The sequence below is a fragment of the Acipenser ruthenus genome, chromosome 43, assembly GCF_902713425.1.
Source record: "Acipenser ruthenus chromosome 43, fAciRut3.2 maternal haplotype, whole genome shotgun sequence".
Taxonomy (NCBI): Eukaryota; Metazoa; Chordata; class Actinopteri; order Acipenseriformes; family Acipenseridae; genus Acipenser; species Acipenser ruthenus.
Genome location: NC_081231.1, coordinates 5,086,728 through 5,111,901, shown reverse-complemented (window position 1 = coordinate 5,111,901; position 25,174 = coordinate 5,086,728). Strand labels below are relative to the sequence as shown.

The following is a 25,174-nucleotide window of genomic DNA, read 5'->3' as shown; positions in this document are numbered from 1 at the left end:
GCAGGGGAGCGTAGAGGAGGTAGAGTCAGTCTTCTAGTGCAGGCGGAACGGAGAGGTCGAGTGGGGGTGTAGGGAGAGATGAGGGTCTGGAGGTAGCTGGGTGCAGTCTGGTCAAGGCATCTGTAGGCTAGTACAAGAGTCTTGAACTGGATGTGAGCGGTGATCGGGAGCCAGTGGAGTGAGCGGAGCAGTGGAGTTGCGTGGGAGAAGCGAGGCAGAGAGAACACCAGGCAGGCAGCAGAGTTCTGGAAAAGCTGGAGCGGACGGGTGGCGGACACAGGGAGGCCAGCCAGGAGTGAGTTGCAGTAGTCTAGGCGGGAGAGTACCAGGGCCTCGACCAGGAGCTGGGTGGTGAAGTTGGTGAGGAAGGGTCGGATTCTTCGTATGTTGCTCAAGAAGAATCGGCAAGTGCGTGCCAGAGTGGAGATGTGCTGGGAATAAGAGAGGCAGGGGTCCAGGGTGACTCCGAGGTTCTTAGCGGAGGAAGAGGGACAGTTTCGTTTTTCAAAGCTGGTAAAGGATTTACTCGTGAGTCAGGGCAGTACATGTGCTTATTAGAGTGACTGTATCCTACTTACAGCGCATCCACTCAAACAACACGGGTGTAAAAAAAACATACATTTTAACACGTAGTCACGTGATAATTTCATTTCTCATAATTACGTGTTACTTTGTCACGCATTTACGTGATCATTTTTAACACGTAGTTTCGTGATGGTTCTCTATTTACGTGATTTTTATTTTCATTTATTTATTTTTGTAAGGTATCAATGCGCTTCCTTAATATCTGTAATTACAGAACCGCTTCTGAATTAACTGCGCTGAACCGGGCAGCTGTGAAAGGGAGACATTAAGGGTGCGTTCATGGAGATCATCATGTGCAGAATCTGACCAGTTCATAGAAGATCATTGGATAAACTGGTCAGATTCTGCAGAGAATGATCTCTGTGAACACACCCTGAGTCTGTCTTTATTCACTTCAGTGCGCAAGCGCAGCTTTAAAAAGAGAGAGCGACGCTGGGAAATGCAGTCTTTCTTGATTCACTTCAGTGCGCAGGCGCAGCTTTAAAAAGAGAGAGCGGCGCTGGGAAATGCAGTCTTTCTTTATTCACTTCAGTGCGCAGGCGCAGCTGTGAGCAGGGGGTGTAGGGATATATAAATATAGTCCTATAGGTCTAAAGCTGTGTTCATGAATAGATCACAACTTCCTGGGCGGTTGAAGGACTCCACTTCATCTACAGCCTCACAACGCACCCAAGGCGTGGTGATATTACCTCATGGTAACACACACACACACACCCTGTCCTACGACATGAAACAAACATACATGTGGATATGTTTTAATCCAAAATCCATGCATCCATAATTATGATTATTTATCTAAATAATCTCAGAGCTAATTCTTTACAAATGAATCGTTTTACATTTCTCGGAGTGCTAAGTAGTGTAGTTTTATAGTTTAACATATGAATTATCAGTGCTATTTGAGTATTTAAAATATGGTTATCTTCAAAATTAAAATGTATGTCCGCAACGGTGTGTTAATTAAAAGAAGCGCCTGACGCCGCTCGGAACTTTGGCATTTTTAAATCCTAACGGTCTCTGCTCAGCGGAGTGGAATGTTCAGGAGCCGGTTGCCTAGCAGCGTCTCCGCCTCCTTCTCTGCCCCGCCCCCTCTCTCCCTCTCTCGTTGCTTCAGCTCCACAGCAAAATCTCAAGTGTTAAATCAGCTCTCATCGTGTTAAATTGAACACTCAAAGTGTCTATACTGTCTCACTCTACACAGTGTTAATTTTACACTTTTGAAAGTGTTAGCTTTTTAACACTTTAGCAGAGTTACTGTAACTCTGTATATAGTTAAAATGAACACTGGCCAACCCTGGTTATTGTTGCATTAACTCTACGCTAGTCTAACGTGTTAACAATCAACTCCATCACAGTACATTTTTACTCTGCCAGTTTTCTACCTTTCAACCCTGTAGGGTGTAAATATAAAATCAACTCTCACACTGTAACATTTACTCTAATAGAGTTCACACTATAGGATGTAAACTTGAATTATAACCCTTCCAGCCATATAATACCCCCTGTACCCCCCCAATGTGTTTGTGCCTTTAACCTTAGTGCACTTACAACTAAAATAAGCACAGCACAGAATCTGCTGTTATTTCTTTTAATCTCAACATGTACACCACATTCAACACTTGACATAACCCTGACTCACATTGAACAGGTAAACATGACACAACTTGTGATAATGTGTTCTCTATCAGTATGATACAAAAACAGTCTGATGTACGGCCAATGGTAAAGCAGCACTTCTACACACATCAAAAACAAAATGCAAGTCATACAATGTGACAGTATGGGACAATGCATGTTCTCTCATCATCCGTGTCATACAAAAACTGTCTGTCATAAGGTCTATGGTAAACCAGGTCTTCTACACATATCGCAGTAAATTCATCACTTATTTCATCAATGCTGAATGCATTTAAGTAATCATCAAAACACAATGTAGCAACATTCGAGGTCAAAAGAAAAGCTTGGTCATCTTTTACAATCACATTAATGATCTTCTTGAATACAGGCATTTCACTTTCTGTACCTGAGCAAACAAACATACCAATGTGATACTCGCTTCCATAGTTCTTCACCCAACTAGTTGTGGAAACATCAATATTTCGCAATATTTCAGTTAAAATATCACTACCCTCCAAACTGTTGATCATTTCCATTTTAATGGGACCAAACTGAAACCGTTGAAAATAAAAATTCTCCCAATGAAAAGCCAAATGATGCTGATGTTTCTTTGCTAGAGTCTTAGTGATGTGCTTAAAATTCTTAACAAACCTTTTGAAGAAGTTGTGTTTCCCTTCAAATCTCATGCACCATGTGTGTAGAAGTGGACTGATTTTACAAACACACCTCGGATAATGTATCATGAAGTGGTGTTTGGGAATCAAGTTTCTATCTGGAAACAGAGACTTAAACAGTTTGTGGTGATCACAAACAAAATGCTTTAAATAATATGTCATACCATTTGTTACAATTGGTGAGAACACAATATTCACTGTGTCTGAAAAGGATATTTTAATTCCTTTGGTTTCCAAAACTTTTAAATCATTTACAAGTGGCTTTAGTATTTCATCAAATCCATATTTCTTTAAGTCCTCTGAGTGAAAGAGAGCAACTAGATGAATATTCATCAACACAGAGTTCAATTTTGGTGGTAGGTTTCTTAAAATAAAATAAACACAGCCAAGTTTATGAATTCCCTTTTTTGAGCCTAAAGGATTGGCAGTTTCAAAATCGTCATAGTAAAGTTGAATCTGTAGAGCATATTCTTGTTGTGAAAACAGACAATGATTTCTGAAGTATGAACCATCATTAATGTCTTTGGAAGTACCTTCTTGATGTTCTCTTACCTGCTGGAAACTTTTACACACTTCACTGTTCTTAAACATAGACTTCAGAGTTCCTAAGATAGGTACATCAATAAACGTATCATTTACTGGAACTTGACTGCACACACCAGGTGTTCCATCTCGGCGTACATCAAACCGCACTCCAAGAACATGCTCTACAGGCTCAATTATTTCCCATTTTTCCTCAAAATACCTCTGCCGCTTGGCTCCTGTGTTCAAGACTGAGAAAGGATTTTCAAGCTGATCAAAACAATCCCCAACTTTTTCACCTAGGTCTTGACCTTGAGTCTCTGATGAAATACTTTTTAGTTCAGCTTCCCTTGCTTGAGCATGGATGTCATTCACAAGTTCTTCCATTGAACCAACCATAGATTGAACAGTACTTTCAGCAACCCCCGATGCCTGTAACTGAGCTCCAACAGACCCACACATGTCCAGCAATTGCCTCCTCTCAATAGGAACCTGAGTAGTAGGAGAGTCTGTATCAACTGACTGACAACATGAAGGTTCAACATCATTATTGCTCAAAGTCTCAACATTGTCAATGGTATTTGGAGTAACACAGTCACCATGTACACGAACCAAGTGCTTCTTAAAGCCAGAATAAGTGCCAAAAACGGAGGAACACTCAGGATCTCCGCATTTCAAACGCAATGTCCTTCCTGATGGATCTTAAAATGTTGACAAAGCAATGCACAACTTCTGTGGTGTACTTTACAAATGAAACAAGTCAACATCTTTAAGCCCAAAGATGTGTATCAACTCAAGTGTCTCTGTTAAGCAGCCTTGCTCTAATCTCCTTGACCCTTGGGCTCTCCTTTGCATTCCCTACATCAATATTATACACTGTGGTTTGAATGAACGTGTAGAAACTACCCAAAGCTTCCTCACAGGACACGCCGAAGACGTAGTGTGCCTTGAAGAGCTCATCGAAAGCTGCCTCTGATGTTTGGGTCTTGCACGGAATGGCCTTCTGGTCAACGACGATGTAGAATTTCTGGATGATGTTCTTTTGTTCGCCGACACAGAGGAGGAAGGGCTGTTCACGTCCAACTTGCGCAAGGAAGGTCACCATGCTCGTCCCCACCTGAAAGAAAGAACATAGGGGAAACCACAGTCATTCATTTCTGTCACACAACGCAAAGACAAAGCAGCCTGAGGTACAAAGTAGCCTCCATTATTGCACTCAGATTGAGCAAACATGCTGATTGGTTACGATACAGCTGCTGTCTGCAATGCACCTCCAATCACCTTGGTGAAACTGTTAGAAAGCAAGGGGCGGGAGAGGGGCTTGCAGGGGCTGTGTGTATGGCAAGGAGGCACTGTGCTAGATAAAAGGAGAGTGGCACAGAAAAGCACAACCAAAATAAGAGAACATACCTTCATATATTTCACCAGATGGTCAGCAGCTTGAGAGACAGCGATCTTTGCAGCCCTCTTGTCTTTTGAGGTCGGGGGTAGCAGATGCAGCAGCAACAGAATGGCTGCCAAGTCACTGTCCCATCCTAGTCTTAGTGAAGTATAAACACAGTAGAGCAAACGCTACAGTAAACGCTACAGTAAAAACCTGAAGCTCACATGACATGTTAGTAAGACCAAACTATTTGGTGGTCAAGCAGAAATGATGTACTCATGTACCCAAATCATCAGAGTCGTGCTGCGCAGAAGAGAGGAGGGCTTCCAAATGGGCACTGGGGGGTAGGTTCTTGCAGTCTGCGATGACCCTGGTCTGAACAAAGTTGGCCATTTCGCCAGGAACTTGCCAGATGCATCCTCTCCAAGCAGCATTGTGAAGTCTTGGTCGATCTGAAAAACATTGAACCAATGTTGTTTCACAAAACTCTTATCTTTAAATCTACAAAGTATGGCAAAAAGCTTGCTTCTAATCATAACTACCAAGCCTGGTATGTCAAGGAATCGGGGGAAGACGCCCAAGATGGTTGAGGACTTCTCTGGATCCTGCACAATGTTCTGTCTGTGTTTGAATGTTGCCCTAATCTTCTCCTTGACCAGTGACTCATCAGTTGAATGCTGAAGCACAGATATCGCCCCTCTGCATTTGTCGCCTGTCAGTTGCTCAACAGTTGAATGTGAAGCCCGCTTAGCCTTTGGACCATCTTGGTATGTAGACATGGATCTCTTCTTGGTCCCATGTGATGTGTTGCGTTGGACAGTCTTAATCCTCCAGGCCAGGTAACCCGATCCACTTTCGGCATCGCAGTAGTGTTCCTTTCAAAAGGAAAACACAGTAAGAACTTGACAAAACAGAGTTCCCCTTACCATTGTATATCGAGGGCAGCCCTGTCTGCCTAGGTCTCGTGCTCCTCCACCAGAAAGACTTAGGCTTCTACTGGTTTCTATTGACAGTTTCGGATAAAGAGGGTCTGGATGAGAGATGGAGCCTTTCCACCCTGTCTGGACTATAATCTAGGGGAAACACTGACAAATACATAAGGTCACTATTTAGGACCATAGTACTCTTGGCCAGGTGTCCCCAGTACAAGATGAGTCCTGAGCTGATAATTTAAGCAATTTGGCCCCACCAATTTAATTAAGAAAGGTTAAAAATGTGCATGCATTGTTACCTACAATAATCCAAACTTACATATGCATTACTTGAATCTGGACCCTTCAAATAGGGTAATAAAGTCACGATTCCCAGGGCATGCTTGGTGTGCACACTTGATGGGGGGGCCCTCCTTTTAAGATAAATTGCAACAGAACACCACAACATGAATATATGAAAATTAATGACTAAGACTAAGTCTGACTAAAATCGTGCCAGACAAAATGTTGGTTTGTGATTATGTTATCAGTAATGAAAGGTAATTCTAGCATTGTTATCATACAGACCCAGCACATTGAATCATTCACTTACCCATGCATCTCAATCATATCTGCCACAAGCATGTTCACTAATAGCCTACAGGTGCTATCAGAGAGACTCTTGGTTTTGGCAAACTCAAGGAATATCTTTTCACCACCTGCCTTTGAGTCAAGGATGGCACTGATCATCTGGAAGAACAAGATAAAAACCTAACAGCCACAGCAGTGCATCTTCAAGGGTGCTGGAAATGGCAGAAACCACACAATGTGTTCTAAAACATTCACGAATACACAAGCAGTGCATACAATAAAAAATATATATTTTTAAACTCACATCTCCTGCTGCATTACTGTCTATGGGACTATCAGTCCGATTTCTTCTCCTTGCTATGGTTTCTTCAAGAATCACAGTTGAACCTGATGATGAATCAGACCCCACTGAGCAGAGTGAGGCCTCAGATAGATCTGAAGACACACACAATGGGAGCAGAAGCAGACATGACAAACTGGCTCATTACTCGAGCTATCTGTGCTCTAAAGCCCATTGACTGTGTTTCGCACTGGCTAAAGTAAGCAATCAGTTGAAAGGAGAGTTGTGATTTTGCCATTGCCATGACAACTCTGTCAAATTAGACGAGTCATCCTATCGTCCGTTGTCATAAAAAACAGATAATAGGATGACTAATGACATCTAATTTGACAGAAAATTGTCATGACAATGCCAAAATCACAAGTCTCCTTTCAATAAATTCCTTACATTAGCCAATGCAAAACACGGTCAATGGTCTTTAAAGCACAGCTAGCTTGAGTACTTAGCCAGGACGTCCTGTCCGCTTCTGCTCCGTATGACATCATTTTGAGAATTTAAAGGGTTTTAAGCAGAATGTGCAACAGGATAAACTTTGCTTAGCCTATAACTCAAAGTCTTACCAGATTGTTCTCCAGTGAAGACTTTGAAGGATACTTCACTTGACGTCATAAGCTCATCAAAGATGTCTGCATCAACTTCAATTCCTGAAGAGTCCTTTAAGTCCACATGGATCTCTGGTGGCAGATTGAATTTTTTTTGAAACTGAGAAAAAATGGGCACGTTAGCTACCATTGGACTGACCTGAGACACTCACAAGAGCGCAAGATTGAATTCCACTGCAAGACATTAAGCCTACCTAAATGTAGCCCTTCTGATTACAAATGAACTATCCACAACAAAATAAATGAAATAGTCCTGAGATTCTGTCTTAACTGAGCTGCTTGGATGAATTCAGTGTAATCATACTTGGGGTCTGTCTTAGGAACCCTCACATATCGCCTCACTCCCTTACATTCCACTGGAACCAGCATCTCCTTAAGCACACGTGACATGCCAAAAAGAAAACCAGCTAGCTATCCAACTTTATATGAAATAAGGACAGATCATCAATAAACATTTTGAAAAATACATTTCTTTAATGTGTGATATCAGGATTCCAATATTAATCTTCATACGATATCTTTGATATTAATCGCCTGCGCCAATGTCTTTTGATTTAACTCTAGCTGGTGTTAAAATAGGGCTATACGAAAAATGGAAATTTGGGATTTTTTAAGGACTCATGATCTCTTAACTAAATATCAAAACCAAACTAATAGTTTATATGAATGAGAATGCATTGTACTGTGAAGAAAATAAAAAAATAAAAATAAACTGTGCTTAATTTTAAAATATATTTTCGGTGTTAGAAAGCCACAATGACAGTAAAGTGCGTAACCGTTAGCCCCGCCCATTTTGTGACATCATCGCCCTGTCCTCCTTCATAGGATTCAAGAGCCACACCGATTGGCTAAATACTTCATGACGATGTTACAGACACCTTCAACAACAAATCATGTAAATCTTACAAAGTGCCTGATTGGTTTAGGTAAAAAAAAAATACGAGTGAATTTTGGAATTTGATTTTTCACATTTCTAAATGTCCCACAAAAGGCAAATTACAGGAAGAAAGTTTATTCAGTCTACTTTTCATTGAACACGTAAATATAAATCAAATCAAAAACAGGACTAGCGCAGTGAAGATTCAAAATATTTCGACACGGTGCCTCCGCGCAGCCACTGACGTCATTTTGAGCTGTCATCACAGCCGTTTCAGCTGATGCGGTAATATTGAAATTAATACCAGTTAAAAATAATAATCTGGTTTATGAAAATGGACTTCCTGAATGCATTTAAAATACCATGTATTGATGGGCTTTTATAATAATAACAAGAAAGAAAGAAAAAAAGGAGAAACGATGGGTTTCCTCTTCAATTCTGACGAGTGTATCGTTATTGTGTAACTACAGGCTAGGATGAAGGATACGAGCACCGCCCTACAGGTCCAGTGCGCTGAATAACAGAACATTAACAGAACATAAACAACAATAACAGAGCACTCACACACACACACACACACACACACACAGCACACACACACACACAGAGCACTCCCTCTCTCCCTCACACACACACACACTCACACACAGAGCACACACACACACACACAGAGCACTCCCTCTCTCACACACACACACACACACTCACACACAGAGCACACACACACACACACAGAGCACTCCCTCTCTCACACACACAACACACACACACAGAGCACAGTGATATTCCATTGAGAAGAAACACACACACAGCACAGTGATATTCCATTGAGAAGAAACACACACACACACAGAGCACAGTGATATTCCATTGAGAAGAAACACACACACGCACACAGCACAGTGATATTCCATTGAGAAGAAACACACACACACACAGAGCACAGTGATATTCCATTGAGAAGAAACACACACACGCACACAGCACAGTGATATTCCATTGAGAAGAAACACACACACACACATAGCACAGTGATATTCCATTGAGAAGAAACACACACACACACACAGCAGTGATATTCCATTGAGAAGAAACACACACACACACACACACAGCACAGTGATATTCCATTGAGAAGAAACACACACACACACAGCACAGTGATATTCCATTGAGAAGAAACACACACACACACACAGCACAGTGATATTCCATTGAGAAGAAACACACACACACACACAGAGCACAGTGATATTCCATTGAGAAGAAACACACACACACACACACACACAGAGCACAGTGATATTCCATTGAGAAGAAACACACACACACACAGAGCACAGTGATATTCCATTGAGAAGAAACACACACACACACAGAGCACAGTGATATTCCATTGAGAAGAAACACACACACACACAGAGCACAGTGATATTCCATTGAGAAGAAACACACACACACACAGAGCACAGTGATATTCCATTGAGAAGAAACACACACACACACAGAGCACAGTGATATTCCATTGAGAAGAAACACACACACGCACAGCACAGAGCACTCCTTCTCTCTCTCACACACACACACACAAAACACAGTCCAGTGGCCACGCCCCCTGCTTGCGCCGCAGTTCTGAGAGCTCTCAGCTCAGTCTCGCGCAGCTGCACAACACAGACCCCGTTCAAATATCTCGACTTTAACCGACTTTTCTACTCTCCTTTAATAATTAAATCGATACCTGTTGAGCCATTCGTGTATCTCAATCACAACTGAGAAACCAGTTAATAGCAAAATTGATTTGATTTACGTGTTTTTTTTTCTTTCTGTGAAACAACCAAATTAAGCTTTAATTTTTGATTAACAAGCAGACACGAGATGGCAACGTGTTAATAACGACTAATCTTTATCAAATCTATAATTAAAAAGAAAGTATTTGATGCTGGACTCACAATCGTTGTGCGTGACTGTATTTACATAAGAGGAGTCGCTTCTGCTTTGAAATGAAAAAGTCAGACTTACGATTTAAAAGCCCATTTAGTTGTTTAACAGAAAAACAAAATTAATTAAATCAATTTTACTATTGACGCGTTCGTCAGGATGTGATTGAGATACACGAATGGCTTAACGCAGGGCTCTTCATCTAGTTTATTTCGGGGGCCAGATTGTAAAAAAGTTAAGAGTAGGCGGGCCAGAAACATTTTATTCGGCACATTTTTAAGCAACATAATACGTATTATATGAACTAATGTTCTATGCGGGCCGCCAGTTGAAGAGGCCTGGTGTAGGAATAACATTGGAATGGACCTGGGCCACATTTGGTGTACTAATATGTAAAAGCTTGCCAGAACTGGGCCAGCACTGGATACCTGATTTGGGCCAGTTGACCCGGGCCGGTATTGGCCAGTTGTGCAAATTGACACCGGCCCAGATCTGGTTCACAAATCTGGGCCGGCTCTCCAGCCGGTTTTGGGCCAGACGTATTTGTTGTCTGACAGTTCAGGACAATTTAATTTTACACGACCTTCTGAATAAACTTTTTTTTAAAAATCGTGAATCAGCGCTTTTGTTCTCGTCACGTAAATTTGGCGACGCGTTGCAAAGAAACTCTGGCAGCGCTAACTGAAGAGTACAGAGCTTACACACACACACACACTGACACACACGCACTGACGCACGCACACACGCACTGACGCACACACACGCACTGACGCACACGCACTGACACACACGCACTGACGCACACGCACTGACGCACGCACACACGCACTGACGCACACATGCACTGACGCACACACACGCGCACTGACGCACACACACGCACCGACACACACGCACTGTCGCACACACACACTGACACAAATACACACACGCACTGACGCACACACTGACACACACACTGACGCACACACACGCACATTCACTGACGCACACACAGATGCACAAACACACACCGACACGCACACTGACACACAGTGACACACGCACACACTGATATACATTGATACTCACACACTTACACACGCACACACTGACGCACACACACTGACGCACATTCACTGACGCACACACCGACACGCACACACTGATACACACTGACACGCATACACATACACTGATACACACACACTGACACACGCACACACTGATACACACACTGATACACACGCACACTGATACACACACACTGACACACTGATACACACGCACATTGATAAACACACACTGACACACGCACACACTGATACACATTGATACACACACAACGCAAACACACTGACACACGCACACACTGATACACACGCACACTGATACACACACACATTGATACACACACACTGACACACGCACACACTGATACACACGCACACTGATACACACACTGACACACACACACACTGATACACACGCACACTGACACACACACACTGATACACACGCACACTGATACACACACTGATACACACACACACATTGATACACACACACTGACACACGCACACACTGACGCACGCACACACTGACACACACACACTGATACAAACGCACACTGATACACACACTGACACACATATAAATTCTAAGTCGTAAAACTTGTATTTAGTAGTAAATATGTTATATAATTGTGTGTGTGCGTGTGTTGGAAAGGTAACCATACAAATAATGCGTGGTGTGATTCAGAATGCGCGTGACAACACGTCATTTCTCTTGTTAAATGTTTTTACCTTCATGGCAACGCATGAAGCTCTCCTCACGATATTCAGAGTCGTTCTTTTTCTGCTTAGTATTCAGACACGTACCCTAAATGACTATGAACTGACTCATCTGCATTGGTACGGACACTTTTTTCCCCCTAAATCAGAACTGCATAGCAACGCAAGTCCTGAAAAGTACGGCAAACTCCTCGCGAGGAAAACTGCCCTGACTTGTGCGCGTGAACGCCGCCAATGATCACTTTTGTGTTTTTTACCTCGTCACTGGTGGCAGAAGAAACCATTTCAAAACCACAACACCCAAGCATCTGGGGGCCTCACTTGCAGCAACCAGAGTGGCACTTCAGTATTCAAACAGAAATCTTGATTTCAGATTTTGAGGTTGTTTCAGCCTGACAAACTGCTTTTTATCAAAGGGGTTTACAGAAATTCACATTACACTTGTTTTAGACAGTGAATTTGGTGGAATCCATACCAAAATATAAAGCAGTTGCTCACTATATCAGCAGATTCTTGCAGTCCCTGATGTGATTGAATTGCACTTCCTGCAGTTAGTGAATCTGTACCTGATGATGGCTCTGGAGCGGAGGCTGGAAGTGCTTGTATTCCCATCAGAGGTGACTGTTTTTAACACTACCCAGCACATGTGAACTGCTGTGAGAAAGCTGCTTGGTTTCCAAACCCAGAATTGATTTCCATGACTGCAGAGATGGAGAGAAGCCTCCTATTGCACAGCAGTGTCACCCATTTCAGGTTTAAAGAAGAGCTTGATTAGCTATAGTGTGGTGAACAAGCTCAAGTGTATTTTACTAAACCAGTGGGGGCCAAAACAGCAAACACTGCGATGCATTGTGGGGGATCTCAACGCGATCCGCGATCCATCCGTCAGCTGTGAGCAACAATTATTAGCGGGATTTCATATAATAGCATCCAATGCGTAACAGCAATAATGAAACAAAACAACCACAACAACAAACACAGACGCTCTACGCGGTATCTTTTAGGCAGATGTGCGCCTAATTAAAAAAAAAGATAGACGCGCACTTCAAAAGTTTAATATCTACAGATCTTTGTTTCCTTCCTTTCTTACACACACTTGTGCAGTTCAATACTGTTGCATCAACACAATTAAAATGGACGGTTGTTTGTTTTTAGCTGCCTGCTCGCATGCTCCTCAGAAGGCGCTGCTTGCTGTTCATGGCAGCGCGCTGAGCTGCCTCTCCGCACACTGCGTGCCGTTTTGAAGCGCTGTGTTTAAGATATTTTCATGTTTTAACTCCTGGCTCCCTGTTAAAAATGCAGTCTGTCCTGCCATCAGTTCCCCGCATCCTGATAAAACGGGCACAACATGGAGGTTTTATTTAACTCTGTCAAACTGAAGCCAGGGGAAATCTTTTATCCCCTGTTGGTTGAACTGTCTGTTGATAATTCAGTGAAACTGGCGGGTATGGGATTTGTAGTTTTTAATGTGTGATTAACAGTGGGCAGTGGACACCAATAAACTACATTCCCAGAGTGCATTGCGAGCTTTGAGTTTAGATCCAACTGTGAGGTTCTTTTTTTCTCTTTTGTTTTATACTTTTCACCTTTATAAATAAATCTCGTTTATTGTTTATATTCAACCTTTAGGGATTTCTAGTCGCATACGTGCTCCTAAATTAAAATGTGCGTTCACACAAGCATTGTGTTCGTCTCTCATGTGCAGAAACCGGACCCATAAAAACTATAACGAGTAGATCTATCGACGTTTGAATCAGACACAAGAACGAAATATCTACAAATATCTATTCTTCCAAGTATACCGGTAGATCATTACTATAAGGTTCAGGCTGCACTCCCGATAGCTCTAGACGCATGCTCGGAACATTTTACACACCTTAGAGAAAATGATATTTAGCCGATAGGATTGTCGCTGTCGCTCTCTCCTTCCCGCTCCTCCCAGCCAGCCAATCGAAGCTCCCCTCTTGTCACCAAGCCAGCCAATCGGAGCTCCCCTCTTGTCAGCCAGCTCCCCAATCGGATACAGTCACTCTAATAAGCACATGTACTGCCCTGACTCACGAGTAAATCCTTTACCAGCTTTGAAAAACAAAACTGTGCGATTGTAGTAGGGTCTTATTATTATTATTATTATTATTATTATTATTATTATTATTATTATTATTATTATTATTATTATTATTCTTATTCTTATTCACGTGTGGATTGTGTTTCTCATATTATTATTTGATGAATGTGTATTGTGTGTGTGTGTATTGATTTATTTATATAAATGTGTGTTTTGTTGTACAGCTCTTTATTATTATTTCTCATCTCGAGTGTGGTTTGATGTATTTGCTTCACTGGACCCCCCTAAACTACTTTCTCTCTTTCCTCTATGGAACTATACGAGCGAAACTCCGATTGGCTGAAGGACTGTCTGCCCAATGCACGCCCCCCCCCCTGTTGCTTAGCAACCGCGTCTCCCGTTCCACGGCTCTGCTTGCCAGCGGCTCGCTGCTTGATCTCCCCGCCCTGCCAATCATCTCCTGCCTTTATAAATGCGGAGGAATATTGTGAGAGGGAGAGCCGGACTTGTGAAGGAGATTCCGCGCTGCAGACTGGAACTGGAACGCGGAGAGACTTTATGAAACTGATAGATCCAAGTATTTTATATAAACCACAATAATATAATCTGTGTTAACTAGTTTAATTAACTTCACTATAAGAAACTGATAGATTTAGAGTTTGTTTTATTGTATCATCTCTATATATTCTAGACAATTGTTATAGACTGTGAACTGAAGGTGGCATTGTCATATGGTTTACATTATTGTTAATGTGTTTGAGATTTTTTTAAATAAATTATTACTAGTAAAAACATGTAAAGATTATTTTTGGTGTGTGATTGCTTGTTTTCTCCCGGATAAAAGAGTTTGTGTGGAACCAACCACTCGAGGTCCTTGTCCTCCATAAACACAAGGTGGCGCAGTCAAATTATTAACATCGATTTAGCTCTTCTAAAGACCTATTACCAGGGCCGTGTTAAGCCAATGGGCTACATGGGCTGAAGCCCAGGGCCCCGCCTCCTAGGGGGGCCCCCGCCGTCCCTGTAAAGCAGTGGTCCTCAAAGTAGTGCCCGCTGGCAAATTCAGTGCTGCTCGCTTATGCTGTGCTTGTACGTACTCGACATTTTTTTTTTTTTTTCCTGAAGTACCTCTGCGATACGATCATCCAACTGAATATCTGCATTTTCTCTGTGGGTAGCCCAATCATAAATTAGCTGGGTGGGACATTAACTGTGTCTGTTTCAGTTGCAGGTACTGACAGTAAGTTTAACCAATAGGAGAGTCAAATATCTGCCAAGTTTACGCAGTTGTCCAATCATAATTAAGCAGAGGCCGTTCACGGTATTCTGCATGAAAATTGAAGGCGAGTGAGTAGCCAATGGGAAAGTGAAAGATCCGACAGCTGTCCAATCATTCGTGAGCAGAGGCGGGCTGTTAATATGTCGGGTAAGCACTGAATTTCGCCGACTGTTATTGAGAAAAATAATACATTTCAGTATTTAGAATTGAATTTTCTCTATATATATTTTTCACTAAAACTCTATATATAACGTTATACTATAAGAACCTATGCAATAGTCAGCGTGCCCGCAAACAGCCAAGTAAGATCAATTTATGCCCGTGCCCAAATTACTTTGAGGACCACTGCTGTAAAGTCAAACTGATAACGGTTGGCTAATAAAAAAGCACGTACTAAACTAAACAATTTGCCTATTTTTTAAAACATTTTGTGTCCTTTTGGCTTGCCGTAGTTATTTGACGAAATAAAAAAAATCTTATGCTAACTCAAATAAGAAAAGCTGAGTAGCGGTGCGAAAAAAAGAAAAATCTCTAAACTCAAACTAGCTAAATCCGAGGAGGTTATAAATAGTACCCCAAAACTCACTAAACTCTTTAAAAGTCAGTGTCAGAAGAATGAAAGTGAGGAAGAGAGCCACATGAGTCAGAGGAGCAAGCAGAGCGCGGCGAGTCGGTTAGCGCTGGGTGCACAGCCACTAGTACAGCAGAGGAGAAAAACGAGAGCCAGCCATTGAACTGCCAATTTAAGGCGAGAGAAACTGACGAAACAGATAATGCTATTGCTAGCTCTGATACGGCATATTGGGGTCCGATAACTGAGGAGGTGAGGTCGCACTAGGTGAGCAAGTGTCCCCTTATTTGCCAGTAAGACAGTAATTTTTCCGCCTCAGAGAGAATTTAATGAATTACTGAATTTAATGACTCAATCATTTAACTCTCATGTTCACTGAACATGACCTGCTTCGCCAACTGGACTTCACGGACATTAGTAAGGAATTATTTTTTAAGTTTTAAGGCAAGAAAGCATAAGATCTAGCAATGGTAAGTCAAATGTGTCTTTATACTTTGCAATGTTAAGGAGGCTTGAGAGTAGCGCCGACTACACTATGTTTTTGTCTAATGATGTCATATCATGCTGTGCTGCCTGATAACATGGTCCCACCGACTACAACTAGCGTTGATTTAATTCGAAACGATGCGGTCGGTAATGAGAGCTTGGGGGGGGGGGGGGGGGGTTCTCCAAGGGGGCCCCTGAAATGTCAGTAGCCCTGGGCCCCCAAATACCTTAATACGGGCCTGCCTATTACAGTAGTTCTGTCGAATCTCTCCAGAATGTTATTCCTCAAGTCTGTGTGTTAAAGTGAAAGGCAGATTGAAGTTATCTTGATCGTTGCTCGCCGATGTGGGCAGACTGGCTCCGACTCCTGGTTCTGTTCTACTTTCTAATTCTTCTGGCCCGTTATCTGGAACAGTAGCACCGCCAAAACTCTCGCTGACAAGTTGTTCAGGTTCATTAGGTGTTGTCGTTACTAAATTTTATAGTATTTAAAACCGAAATGTGATAGTCTCGGAATGTTTTCCAGCAGGCATTTTTCACTAGCTTGCTTTTCCTTTTGTTTTATTCGTTTCGCTGCACCGCTGAGTTTTCTCCATTTTCTCTCTCTCTCTCCGTCCTCCTAGTGCGATCATGGGGCAAGTGGATTGGATTTTAAACTGTAAAATAGCAATTTTTATTTATGTATTTAATTTAACCAGGCCGCGGGTCCCCTCGGCAGCTCAGGTCCCTGGACAAATGTACCGCCCCCCCCCCCCCCCCCTTAAATCCGGCATGTGTGTGTCCCCTCCCCCACATGCGTGCGTGCGTGCGTGTGTGTGTGTGTGTGTGTGTGTGTGTCCTATTTCTCTGTGAATTCTGCATGTATAATGCTCGTGAATGTGAGGAATGCTTGCAGGCTGTTCTCATGTATTATTGCAGGGGAGACTGGACCTGTCCGAAGGGACTGGGGGTGTACAAGTTTAGGGTTAGGGTTTAGTTGAAAGGGCAGCGATATAGACTTCTATGCAAAGAAAAACGACTGTTACAAAAAAATATGGGGGGGGGGAACAAATATTCGAAAGGTGAAATATAGGTTCCTAGGGGGAGTTAATATTTGTTTCCTGGGGGAACAAATACTCTGACACCGGTACAAAATAAATCATGGACACAAAATACATCACATAAATAAACACTTGTTTACAAATGTGTCTGTCACTGTGTGTGTTACTGATTTTGGTTTATTATTTTTTCCTTCAGATTAACGGATTGGTGTCGACTGGATCTTACGTTCAGAGCGGACAGAAAGACAAGGCTGCCTCCCAGTCTCGCTTCACTGCCAGTTACGACCAGAGTGCTCATTAAACTGGGACCAGTAAACCTCACACACTGAGCCACTGCTTTTGCAATCTGAATTTTACATTCCAAAAGATGATTTTTACAAATTAAAAAAAAAAAAAATGTTAAGACGTCTTTAAATAGCTTTAAATAAAAATCTACACTGTTGGAAAATTAAAGTGTGTGGAAATTCATGATTTTTATTTTTCTTTTAGTGATTTATAGCTTAATAAAATAATTTGATAAATATGACCTGCTTGGAAGTTGCATTAGCTCTCAGATGTCCAGTTTTTGAAAGATGTTCTCGCAGACCTGGGTTTGACATGATCACTGGATTAAAGGAAGTTTTGTTTCTGTGCCTCGCACTCGGGAAGGCTGCTGAACTCCCCGCCTCACTTCACCTCTGCAGTGTCTTCTGGGTCATGTTACTGGCTGACGGCATGCCAGTCAGCAGGGGGAGCAGCAGCTGATTGGTTAATGACAGGAAAGAAGCCAGCGAAGGGGAGGGGACAATTTCACCCTCCAGATCAACAAGGAAGTGCAACCCTAACTGAAACCATGGCTTGCAAACGGAGATTTCTTTAACCGGGTGTAGCACTGTAGCACATATGTTTGATTGCTGACTATAGCAGCTAGACTAGAGCACAGTGTTTGATTGACTATAGCAGCTAGACTAGAGCACAGTGTTTGATTGCTAACTATAGCAGCTAGACTAGAGCACAGTGTTTGATTGACTATAGCAGCTAGACTAGAGCACAGTGTTTGATTGACTATAGCAGCTAGACTAGAGCACAGTGTCTCTGTGAAGAATCTGCTCATGGACCCAACAGGCTTGTTATTGTTGAGAGTTATGGTGAAGAATCACAATTAAAATGTCCAGGTTAAGGATACAATTCATTCATATGTGTAATGGTCTCATTTAATCAGCACTCTGCTGTCATGAATGTCTTTCTTTTTACGAGTTCAAGATTGCCGAGGTAAACAATTGAGCAGTAAATCACACAACACCGTTATATCTTTTATACATTTTATCAAGAAAGAGAGAAAATAGATGCGCTACAAAAACAGAACAGAAGATTCATATCAAAATAGCAGAAATCAGTTCACTGGTTTAGCAATGAATAATATTCAGGGAGCATCTCAGCTTCAGTGTAAATATTGATTACATGGAAAATAATGCATTCATCTATTGTCTAGAAAGTCTTTTATCATTATTTATTTATTAGCAGGCTGGGTGGAGAGAGGGTGAGTAGAGAGGGCAGGGTGGAGAGAGGGAGTGTAGAGAAGGCAGAGTGGAGAGAGGGAGAGTAGAGAGGGCAGGGAGGAGAGAGGGAGAGTAGAGAGGATGGAGGAGAGAGGGAGAGTAGAGAAGGCAGGGTGGAGAGAGGGAGAGTAGAGAGGATGGAGGAGAGAGGGAGAGTAGAGAGGATGGAGGAGAGAGGGAGAGTAGATAAGGCAGGGTGGAGAGAGGGAGAGTAGAGAGGGCAGGGTGGAGAGAGGGAGAGTAGAGAGGATGGAGGAGAGAGGGAGAGTAGAGAGGATGGAGGAGAGAGGGAGAGTAGAGCAGGCAGGGTGGAGAGAGGGAGAGTAGAGCAGGCAGGGTGGAGAGAGGGAGAGTAGAGAGGATGGAGGAGAGAGGGAGAGTAGATAAGGCAGGGTGGAGAGAGGGAGAGTAGAGAGGGCAGGGTGGAGAGAGGGAGAGTAGAGAGGATGGAGGAGAGAGGGAGAGTAGAGAGGATGGAGGAGAGAGGGAGAGTAGAGAGGATGGAGGAGAGAGGGAGAGTAGAGAGGATGGAGGAGAGAGGGAGAGTAGAGAAGGCAGAGTGGAGAGAGGGAGAGTAGAGCAGGCAGGGTGAAGAGAGGGAGAGTAGAGCAGGCAGGGTGGAGAGAGGGAGAGTAGAGAGGATGGAGGAGAGAGGGAGAGTAGAGAAGGCAGAGTGGAGAGAGGAAAGAGTAGAGAGGATGGAGGAGAGAGGGAGTAGAGAGGGCAGGGTGGAGAGAGGGAGAGTAGAGAAGGCAGGGTGGAGAGAGGGAGAGTAGAGAGGACAGGGTGGAGAAAGGGAGAGTAGAGAAGATGGAGGAGAGAGAGTAGAGAGGATGAAGGAGAGAGGGAGAGTAGAGAAGATGGAGGAGAGAGAGAGAGTAGAGAGGATGGTGGAGAGATGGAGAGTGGAAAGGGAGGGGATTAATATATCAGAGGGAAGAGAAAGAGAGAGGAGAGTAGAAGATGAGAGAAAGAGGGATCTGGAGATGGAGAGGTGGAGGGGAAAGAGAGAGGCAGACAGGAAGGGAGAGTAGGAAAGGGGGTGTAGAGAAATAAAGAGGAGGGGCTCAGGGTAAGAGGGTGGAAGAGAGAGGATTTTTTCTCATCAGCCCAGAAGAGTGCAGAGAGAGTGTCAGTGAAAGTGAAGAGGAGATTGTCTGGTTCAGACAGCAATGTGTGTTTAATCTGCAGCGCTGACAGGGTCTGGGTCAGGGGACTCCAGCACAAGGTCTATATTACTGTAAGTACAGAAGAATGAATAGAGTTTCTCATTGGGATTGAACTCCATGTCAGTGAAAGTGTAGATGTGAGATCTGGTCTCCACATTGTAAAAGGAGAGCTGCCTTTCCTCATAATCCAGATACACCCCCAGCTTCAGGGGCTTCAGGCTCCGGGGGAGGGGGGTCTGGGGGTCAGTGAGAGCAGTGAACCCACCTCCACTCCACCACTCCACAGTCCAGTAACCCTGCTGGGGGGTCATGCTGATCCCCCCCTTCCTCTCGGCAGACTCTCTGCTGACTCCTAATATCCACCATGTATTCCCCCCCACCTGCACCTGCCAGTATCGTCTCCCCGAGGTGAAGCCCTCCCTGCCCAGCACACAGCACCAGCGATCAAATCTCTCTGGATTGTCAGGGATATCCTGCCGTGTCTCTCCCTCTCTCACTCGTTTCCCCTTCGCAGACAGGATGAGCTGGGGCTGTGCTGTATCAGGGTCCAGAGTCACATCAACTGTGGAGCAGAGAGGAGACATCATCATTATTATTATTATTATTATTATTATTATTATTATTATTATTATTATTATTTACACAAAAAGGGTTAAAAAAAAAAAAAACTGGCCTAACAGGACATTTTCTTAACCAGCCAAACCTTAAAATGACGTCTCAGACAGATTATTATTATTATGAGCAGTATTATTATTATAAAATAATATAAGAGAAAAGAGGAACGAAAGAAAGAAAGAAAGAAAGAAAGAAAGAAAGAAAGAAAGAAAGAAAGAAAGAAAGAAAGAGAAAGATGACAAAGGCAGAAGCTGAGCCTCTTACTTCAATTAAAATTAATCTTGAAATAATAATATTTTCTAGATATAAATATTAACTAAACCCTGAGATCGCCTCGTACAGTAAAGTCTCTTAAATCGACAGGCTGAACTCAAGTCAGTTTGGAATCGCAGTTGGAATTGTAGCAATTCTTCGAATTTCAAACTGTAGCAGTGTTCTGTTGTCATGGAAACCGCAGTGAACGCAATGAGCCGCGAGATACGCGATCCTGAAGAGGGGAGAAGAACAACACAAACTGAAAGTGTGAGAGAAAACCCTGACGGAGGCTCTTCCGTGACCGGCGAGTGAACAAGATCTGGAGCCCAAACATCTTAGCCTTTTCAGACTAGCACACTCGAGCCGAGCCGAGCCGAGCCCCCCCAGCGCGGGTGTGTTCACACTGCAGCTCAAAGAAGCAGCTGCCTGTGGAACGTGACGTCAGATTCCACGGACACGCGCGCACAGAGGAGTGCTGTGGATTTGTTTTGAGAATGGATCCCGAGGTCGGACTGTCCCAAACGATAAAGTACCAAAAGATTTCACACGAATACACAAATATGGGTTTGTGTTTCACATGCTGCTGACTGCAAATACAAACCGAATAATTTCATTTCATATTATTAAAGTTAGATTAACTACTACTAATAATAACTTTAAAAAGTTACAGATAGTATTTAAAAATGTCAGTAAACACGTCAGAAAAATAGATTTAAAGCAGGCCTATTAAAAACAAAATCTAAACGAAACATGAAAGAGATTTTTCTGTACAGCTTTTTTTTATACATGCAATGTTAATAGATGGGATTTTTTAAAATGACCGAATTGAATGTGATTTTCAGATACTTTGCACATTTCCAATATACGGATCTTATTTCTTTATTTATTTATTTTCTGTTAAGGACTGGTTTATAAAGCAACCACAAAATAATATGCGCGATTACTGATCACCTTATTCATTAGAAAAAATGGTAATGCTTTATATTACGTGGCATAAATTAATATTAAATTGATATTAAATTAATGTTAAATTGCACATTAAATTTACGTTTAATTATTCCTTGTTACTTTCCATTGACATTTAAGTCAGGACACACACCAGTGAGGAGACCCCCTGGAGCCACAGGCCACACACCAGTGAGGAGACCCCCTGGAGCCACTGGACACACACCAGTGAGGAGACCCCCTGGAGCCACAGGACACACACCAGTGAGGAGACCCCCTGGAGCCACAAGACACACACCAGTGAGGAGACCCCCTGGAGCCACAAGACACACACCAGTGAGGAGACCCCCTGGAGCCACAGGACACACACCAGTGAGGAGACCCCCTGGAGCCACAGGACACACACCTGCGAGGGGCCAACCCACCCCTCACCCACACAGCACAGCACGACCCAACACTGCCTGAGCCATTGCAACCAGGAGCAGCACAGCCCAACCAGGACCAGCCAGACCCAGAGCCCCTCCGCGCACCAACCAGCCGCAGCACCAGCTCAGCTACGCTGGAGCCCTCTGTCAGCCAGCCCCCCTGCCACCACTGAGCTGGGCGAGATAAAACAGCTCCTCAACACCCTCTGCTCAAGACTGCTGGACTGAGGGACCCGCAGCACTCGGGTAGGACACAGGAAACCCTAGTTTACCTGGGAAAATACCAGAAACGAATGGGATATGAATATGAAGAAAAACAATGTGTGTGTGTGCGCGTGTGTGTGCGTGTGTGTGTATCACTGCATAGACACATCTACATATTTACTTAATGTTGTAATTTGCATCTTCTTTTATTACAAATAATAGAAATTTAAAAGAAAAAAGAGAAAAGATGAGATCTCCTTCAATCAGCTGCTGAACATCCAGGGTCTGTACTCCTCGGTCTTCAGGCTGAAGAGCACAGACTCTGAGTTTGTTCTCAATGTAAATAATATTGATATTATGATCCTATTAGAGACGTGGTGCCGTGCAGATGTGCCACTCACTGTCCCTCAGGCTACAGGGAGATCATAGTGCCCTCCCTGAAACACAGCACAGTCACACACGGCAGGGACTCGGGGGGAATACTAGTGTGGCACAGAGGGGAGCTCGCCCAATCCATCAGCTCAATTAAACAAGGACAGACACACACACGGTTCAAAATAAACAAAAACGCAGTCCAAGGTGAAACTGACGTTTACCTGTGTGCAGCCTACACCCCTCCCTCCCACAAACTACAATGAGGAATATTTTCATACCCTCCACACAGAGATCAGCCATTTCCAGACCCAGGGAAATGTGCTGCTCTGTGGGGATTTCAACACCAGAACATGAACAGAGCCTGACTGTAGAAGCACACAAGGTAACAGCCATGTATTTGGACAAACCCCTCTGTACCTCACACCTACCTCAATCCACAGAAACAACCCTGATTGTATTGTGAACACAAATGGGAGGCAGTTAGTGCATCTCTTTCAAGCCTGGGGTCTGTACATCATTAATGGTAGGATCAGAGGGGACTCTTTAGGTAGATTCACATACTGCTCAGCTCTTGGGACTAGCGTAGTTGATTACGCCATCACTGACCTGGACCCCTCCTTTATTAATGCATTCACTGTCAGGCCACAAACACCTCTGTCAGACCACAGTCAAATTACTGTGTTCCTACAAAGAACAGGACAGCCCAGTAACACAGCCATGCAAGCTGTACCATCTGAACCATACTTATAAATGGGCTCCAAACAGCACAGAGGAATTCGATAAAGCAACTGGCTCTCCTGAAATCACTAACCTTACTGACACCTTCCAAATCACACAGTGCCAGCCTAATGTGAGAGGAGTAAATCTGGCAGTTAAACACATGAATGAAATATTAGAAAAAACAGCAAGCAAGGCAAATCTAAAAAAAATGAACAAGTAAAAAACAATCAGAAGCACAAACCCAAAGAAAAATGGTTTGATGATGAATGTGAAACAATAAGGAAAAAACTAAGACAAGAATCAAATCAAAAACATCATCAGCCACACAACCCAGATTTACACCTCAGGTACTGCGAGACCCTAAAGCAACACAAACACACCCTGAAACAGAGCAAAGAGAAACACATGAACACAACCCTCACAGACATGGAGGAATCTATTAACCAAAATCAGTTCTGGAAATGTGGAACAATATGAACTCCACACAGAAACAAGAACTGGCAATACAAAATGGAACTACACCCACCCCTCGTTATATCGGCCCTCGCTATCCTGCGGATTCGGAAATATCGCGCTCCTGGAGTCGGCTCCCCATTTTTACTGTCTAGCTGCTCATGCCTTACCTGTAATATACAATCGGCACTTAGAATTACTGTGCGTTTTATTCTGTACTGCACATCACAAACAACAATATACAAAACAATTAAAAACAAAGCATTAATATCGTACTGTTATCATACACACATGCATTGCACAATAACACAAAGCTAATTAAATATATACTTGCTGAAGCGGTTTTTATTTTAGCCAGCAAGGTGTTCACGTGTGGCAGCAGCAATGCTCTAGCAAAAGCCACAAGGCAGTGACGTCAGCTCCCTAGCAACAAGTCTGTTGGGAGTGGATTCTTTCAATGCAGCGGGTTTGGGAATTTGAGAAAGGAGAGGAAGACTCATGAAATTAACTGGACTCAGGTTGATGAGAGGCAATTACCCTCCATAGTACGAATTAAAACGGTGTGCTGCTTTTTATTTGAAAAATGAGAGAAAGCGGGTTGCGTAGAGGATTTATACTGGACCCTGACGCCCCTGATAAAACGAGGGAGTGGATGTACAGTATTTGTTATCAGCCTATTTGTTTTTTATGGGTCTCTCGCTGTATCGCAGCACTCGATATATAGCGGATTTGTATTGGACCCCGACACCCGCGATATATCGAGTGGGTGTGTATTTGGAAAAAGTATTTTGAAAATCTTTACAAAGAAACCCAACAAGAAGATTTTACAACAGAGCAAAATTTAATTCGGGAAAAACTTAAATCATTAGAACTATCTGTTAAAGACAACCAAAATCCGCTTGAATTCCCAATTTCCCCGCAGGAGCTAGCAGAGAAGCTCCAGGGACTCAAACCCAGGAAAGCCTGTGGCCCGACAGCATCAGTACCGAGATGCTCAAACACAGCAGCCCTGAGCTGCAGAAGGCCCATCACTACACTGTATCAGCATCATGCACATCCCTATTTAAAACAGAACATGTGTGAAGAGTCAGGCAGGTACACATGGAGGTGTGACACAATCCTCACACTGTGTGAAGAGTCAGGCAGGTACACATGGAGGTGTGACACAATCCTCACACTGTGTGAAGAGTCAGGCAGGTACACATGGAGGTGTGACAC

General features: G+C 43.1%; 2 protein-coding genes across 5 annotated transcripts in view; both read right to left on the bottom strand.

The window, feature by feature from the left end:
- Window positions 1–3,110: 3,110 nt before the first annotated feature.
- On the bottom strand, window positions 3,111–6,034 carry LOC131696855 (uncharacterized). Of its 3 annotated transcripts, none has more exons than XR_009311494.1 (4): window positions 5,325–5,725; window positions 5,067–5,234; window positions 4,809–4,938; window positions 3,111–4,515 (listed from the first exon to the last, which is right to left on the bottom strand). XR_009311494.1 is itself a non-coding variant. In XM_059011930.1 (4 exons), the coding sequence occupies exons 2-4, from the start codon at window positions 5,173–5,175 to the stop codon at window positions 4,192–4,194; spliced, it is 558 nt and encodes a 185-aa protein (XP_058867913.1). In that variant the 5' UTR covers window positions 5,176–5,234; window positions 5,325–6,034; the 3' UTR covers window positions 3,111–4,191. The 3 variants fall into 3 exon arrangements, 2 of the variants coding, with proteins under 2 accessions (XP_058867913.1, XP_058867912.1); XM_059011930.1 differs by having other exon boundaries at window positions 4,809–4,933; window positions 5,325–6,034; XM_059011929.1 differs by lacking the exon at window positions 4,809–4,938 and having other exon boundaries at window positions 5,325–5,731.
- Window positions 6,035–18,541: 12,507 nt separating this feature from the next.
- LOC117970885 (butyrophilin subfamily 1 member A1-like) overlaps window positions 18,542–25,174 on the bottom strand; it is a 79,584-nt gene continuing 72,951 nt past the window's right edge. For both annotated transcript variants that reach the window (XM_059011849.1, XM_059011850.1), the window contains one exon: window positions 18,542–20,526. In XM_059011849.1, coding sequence (XP_058867832.1) covers window positions 19,976–20,526 — 551 coding nt within the window. In that variant the 3' untranslated portion in view covers window positions 18,542–19,975. The remainder of the gene's footprint in view (window positions 20,527–25,174) is intronic.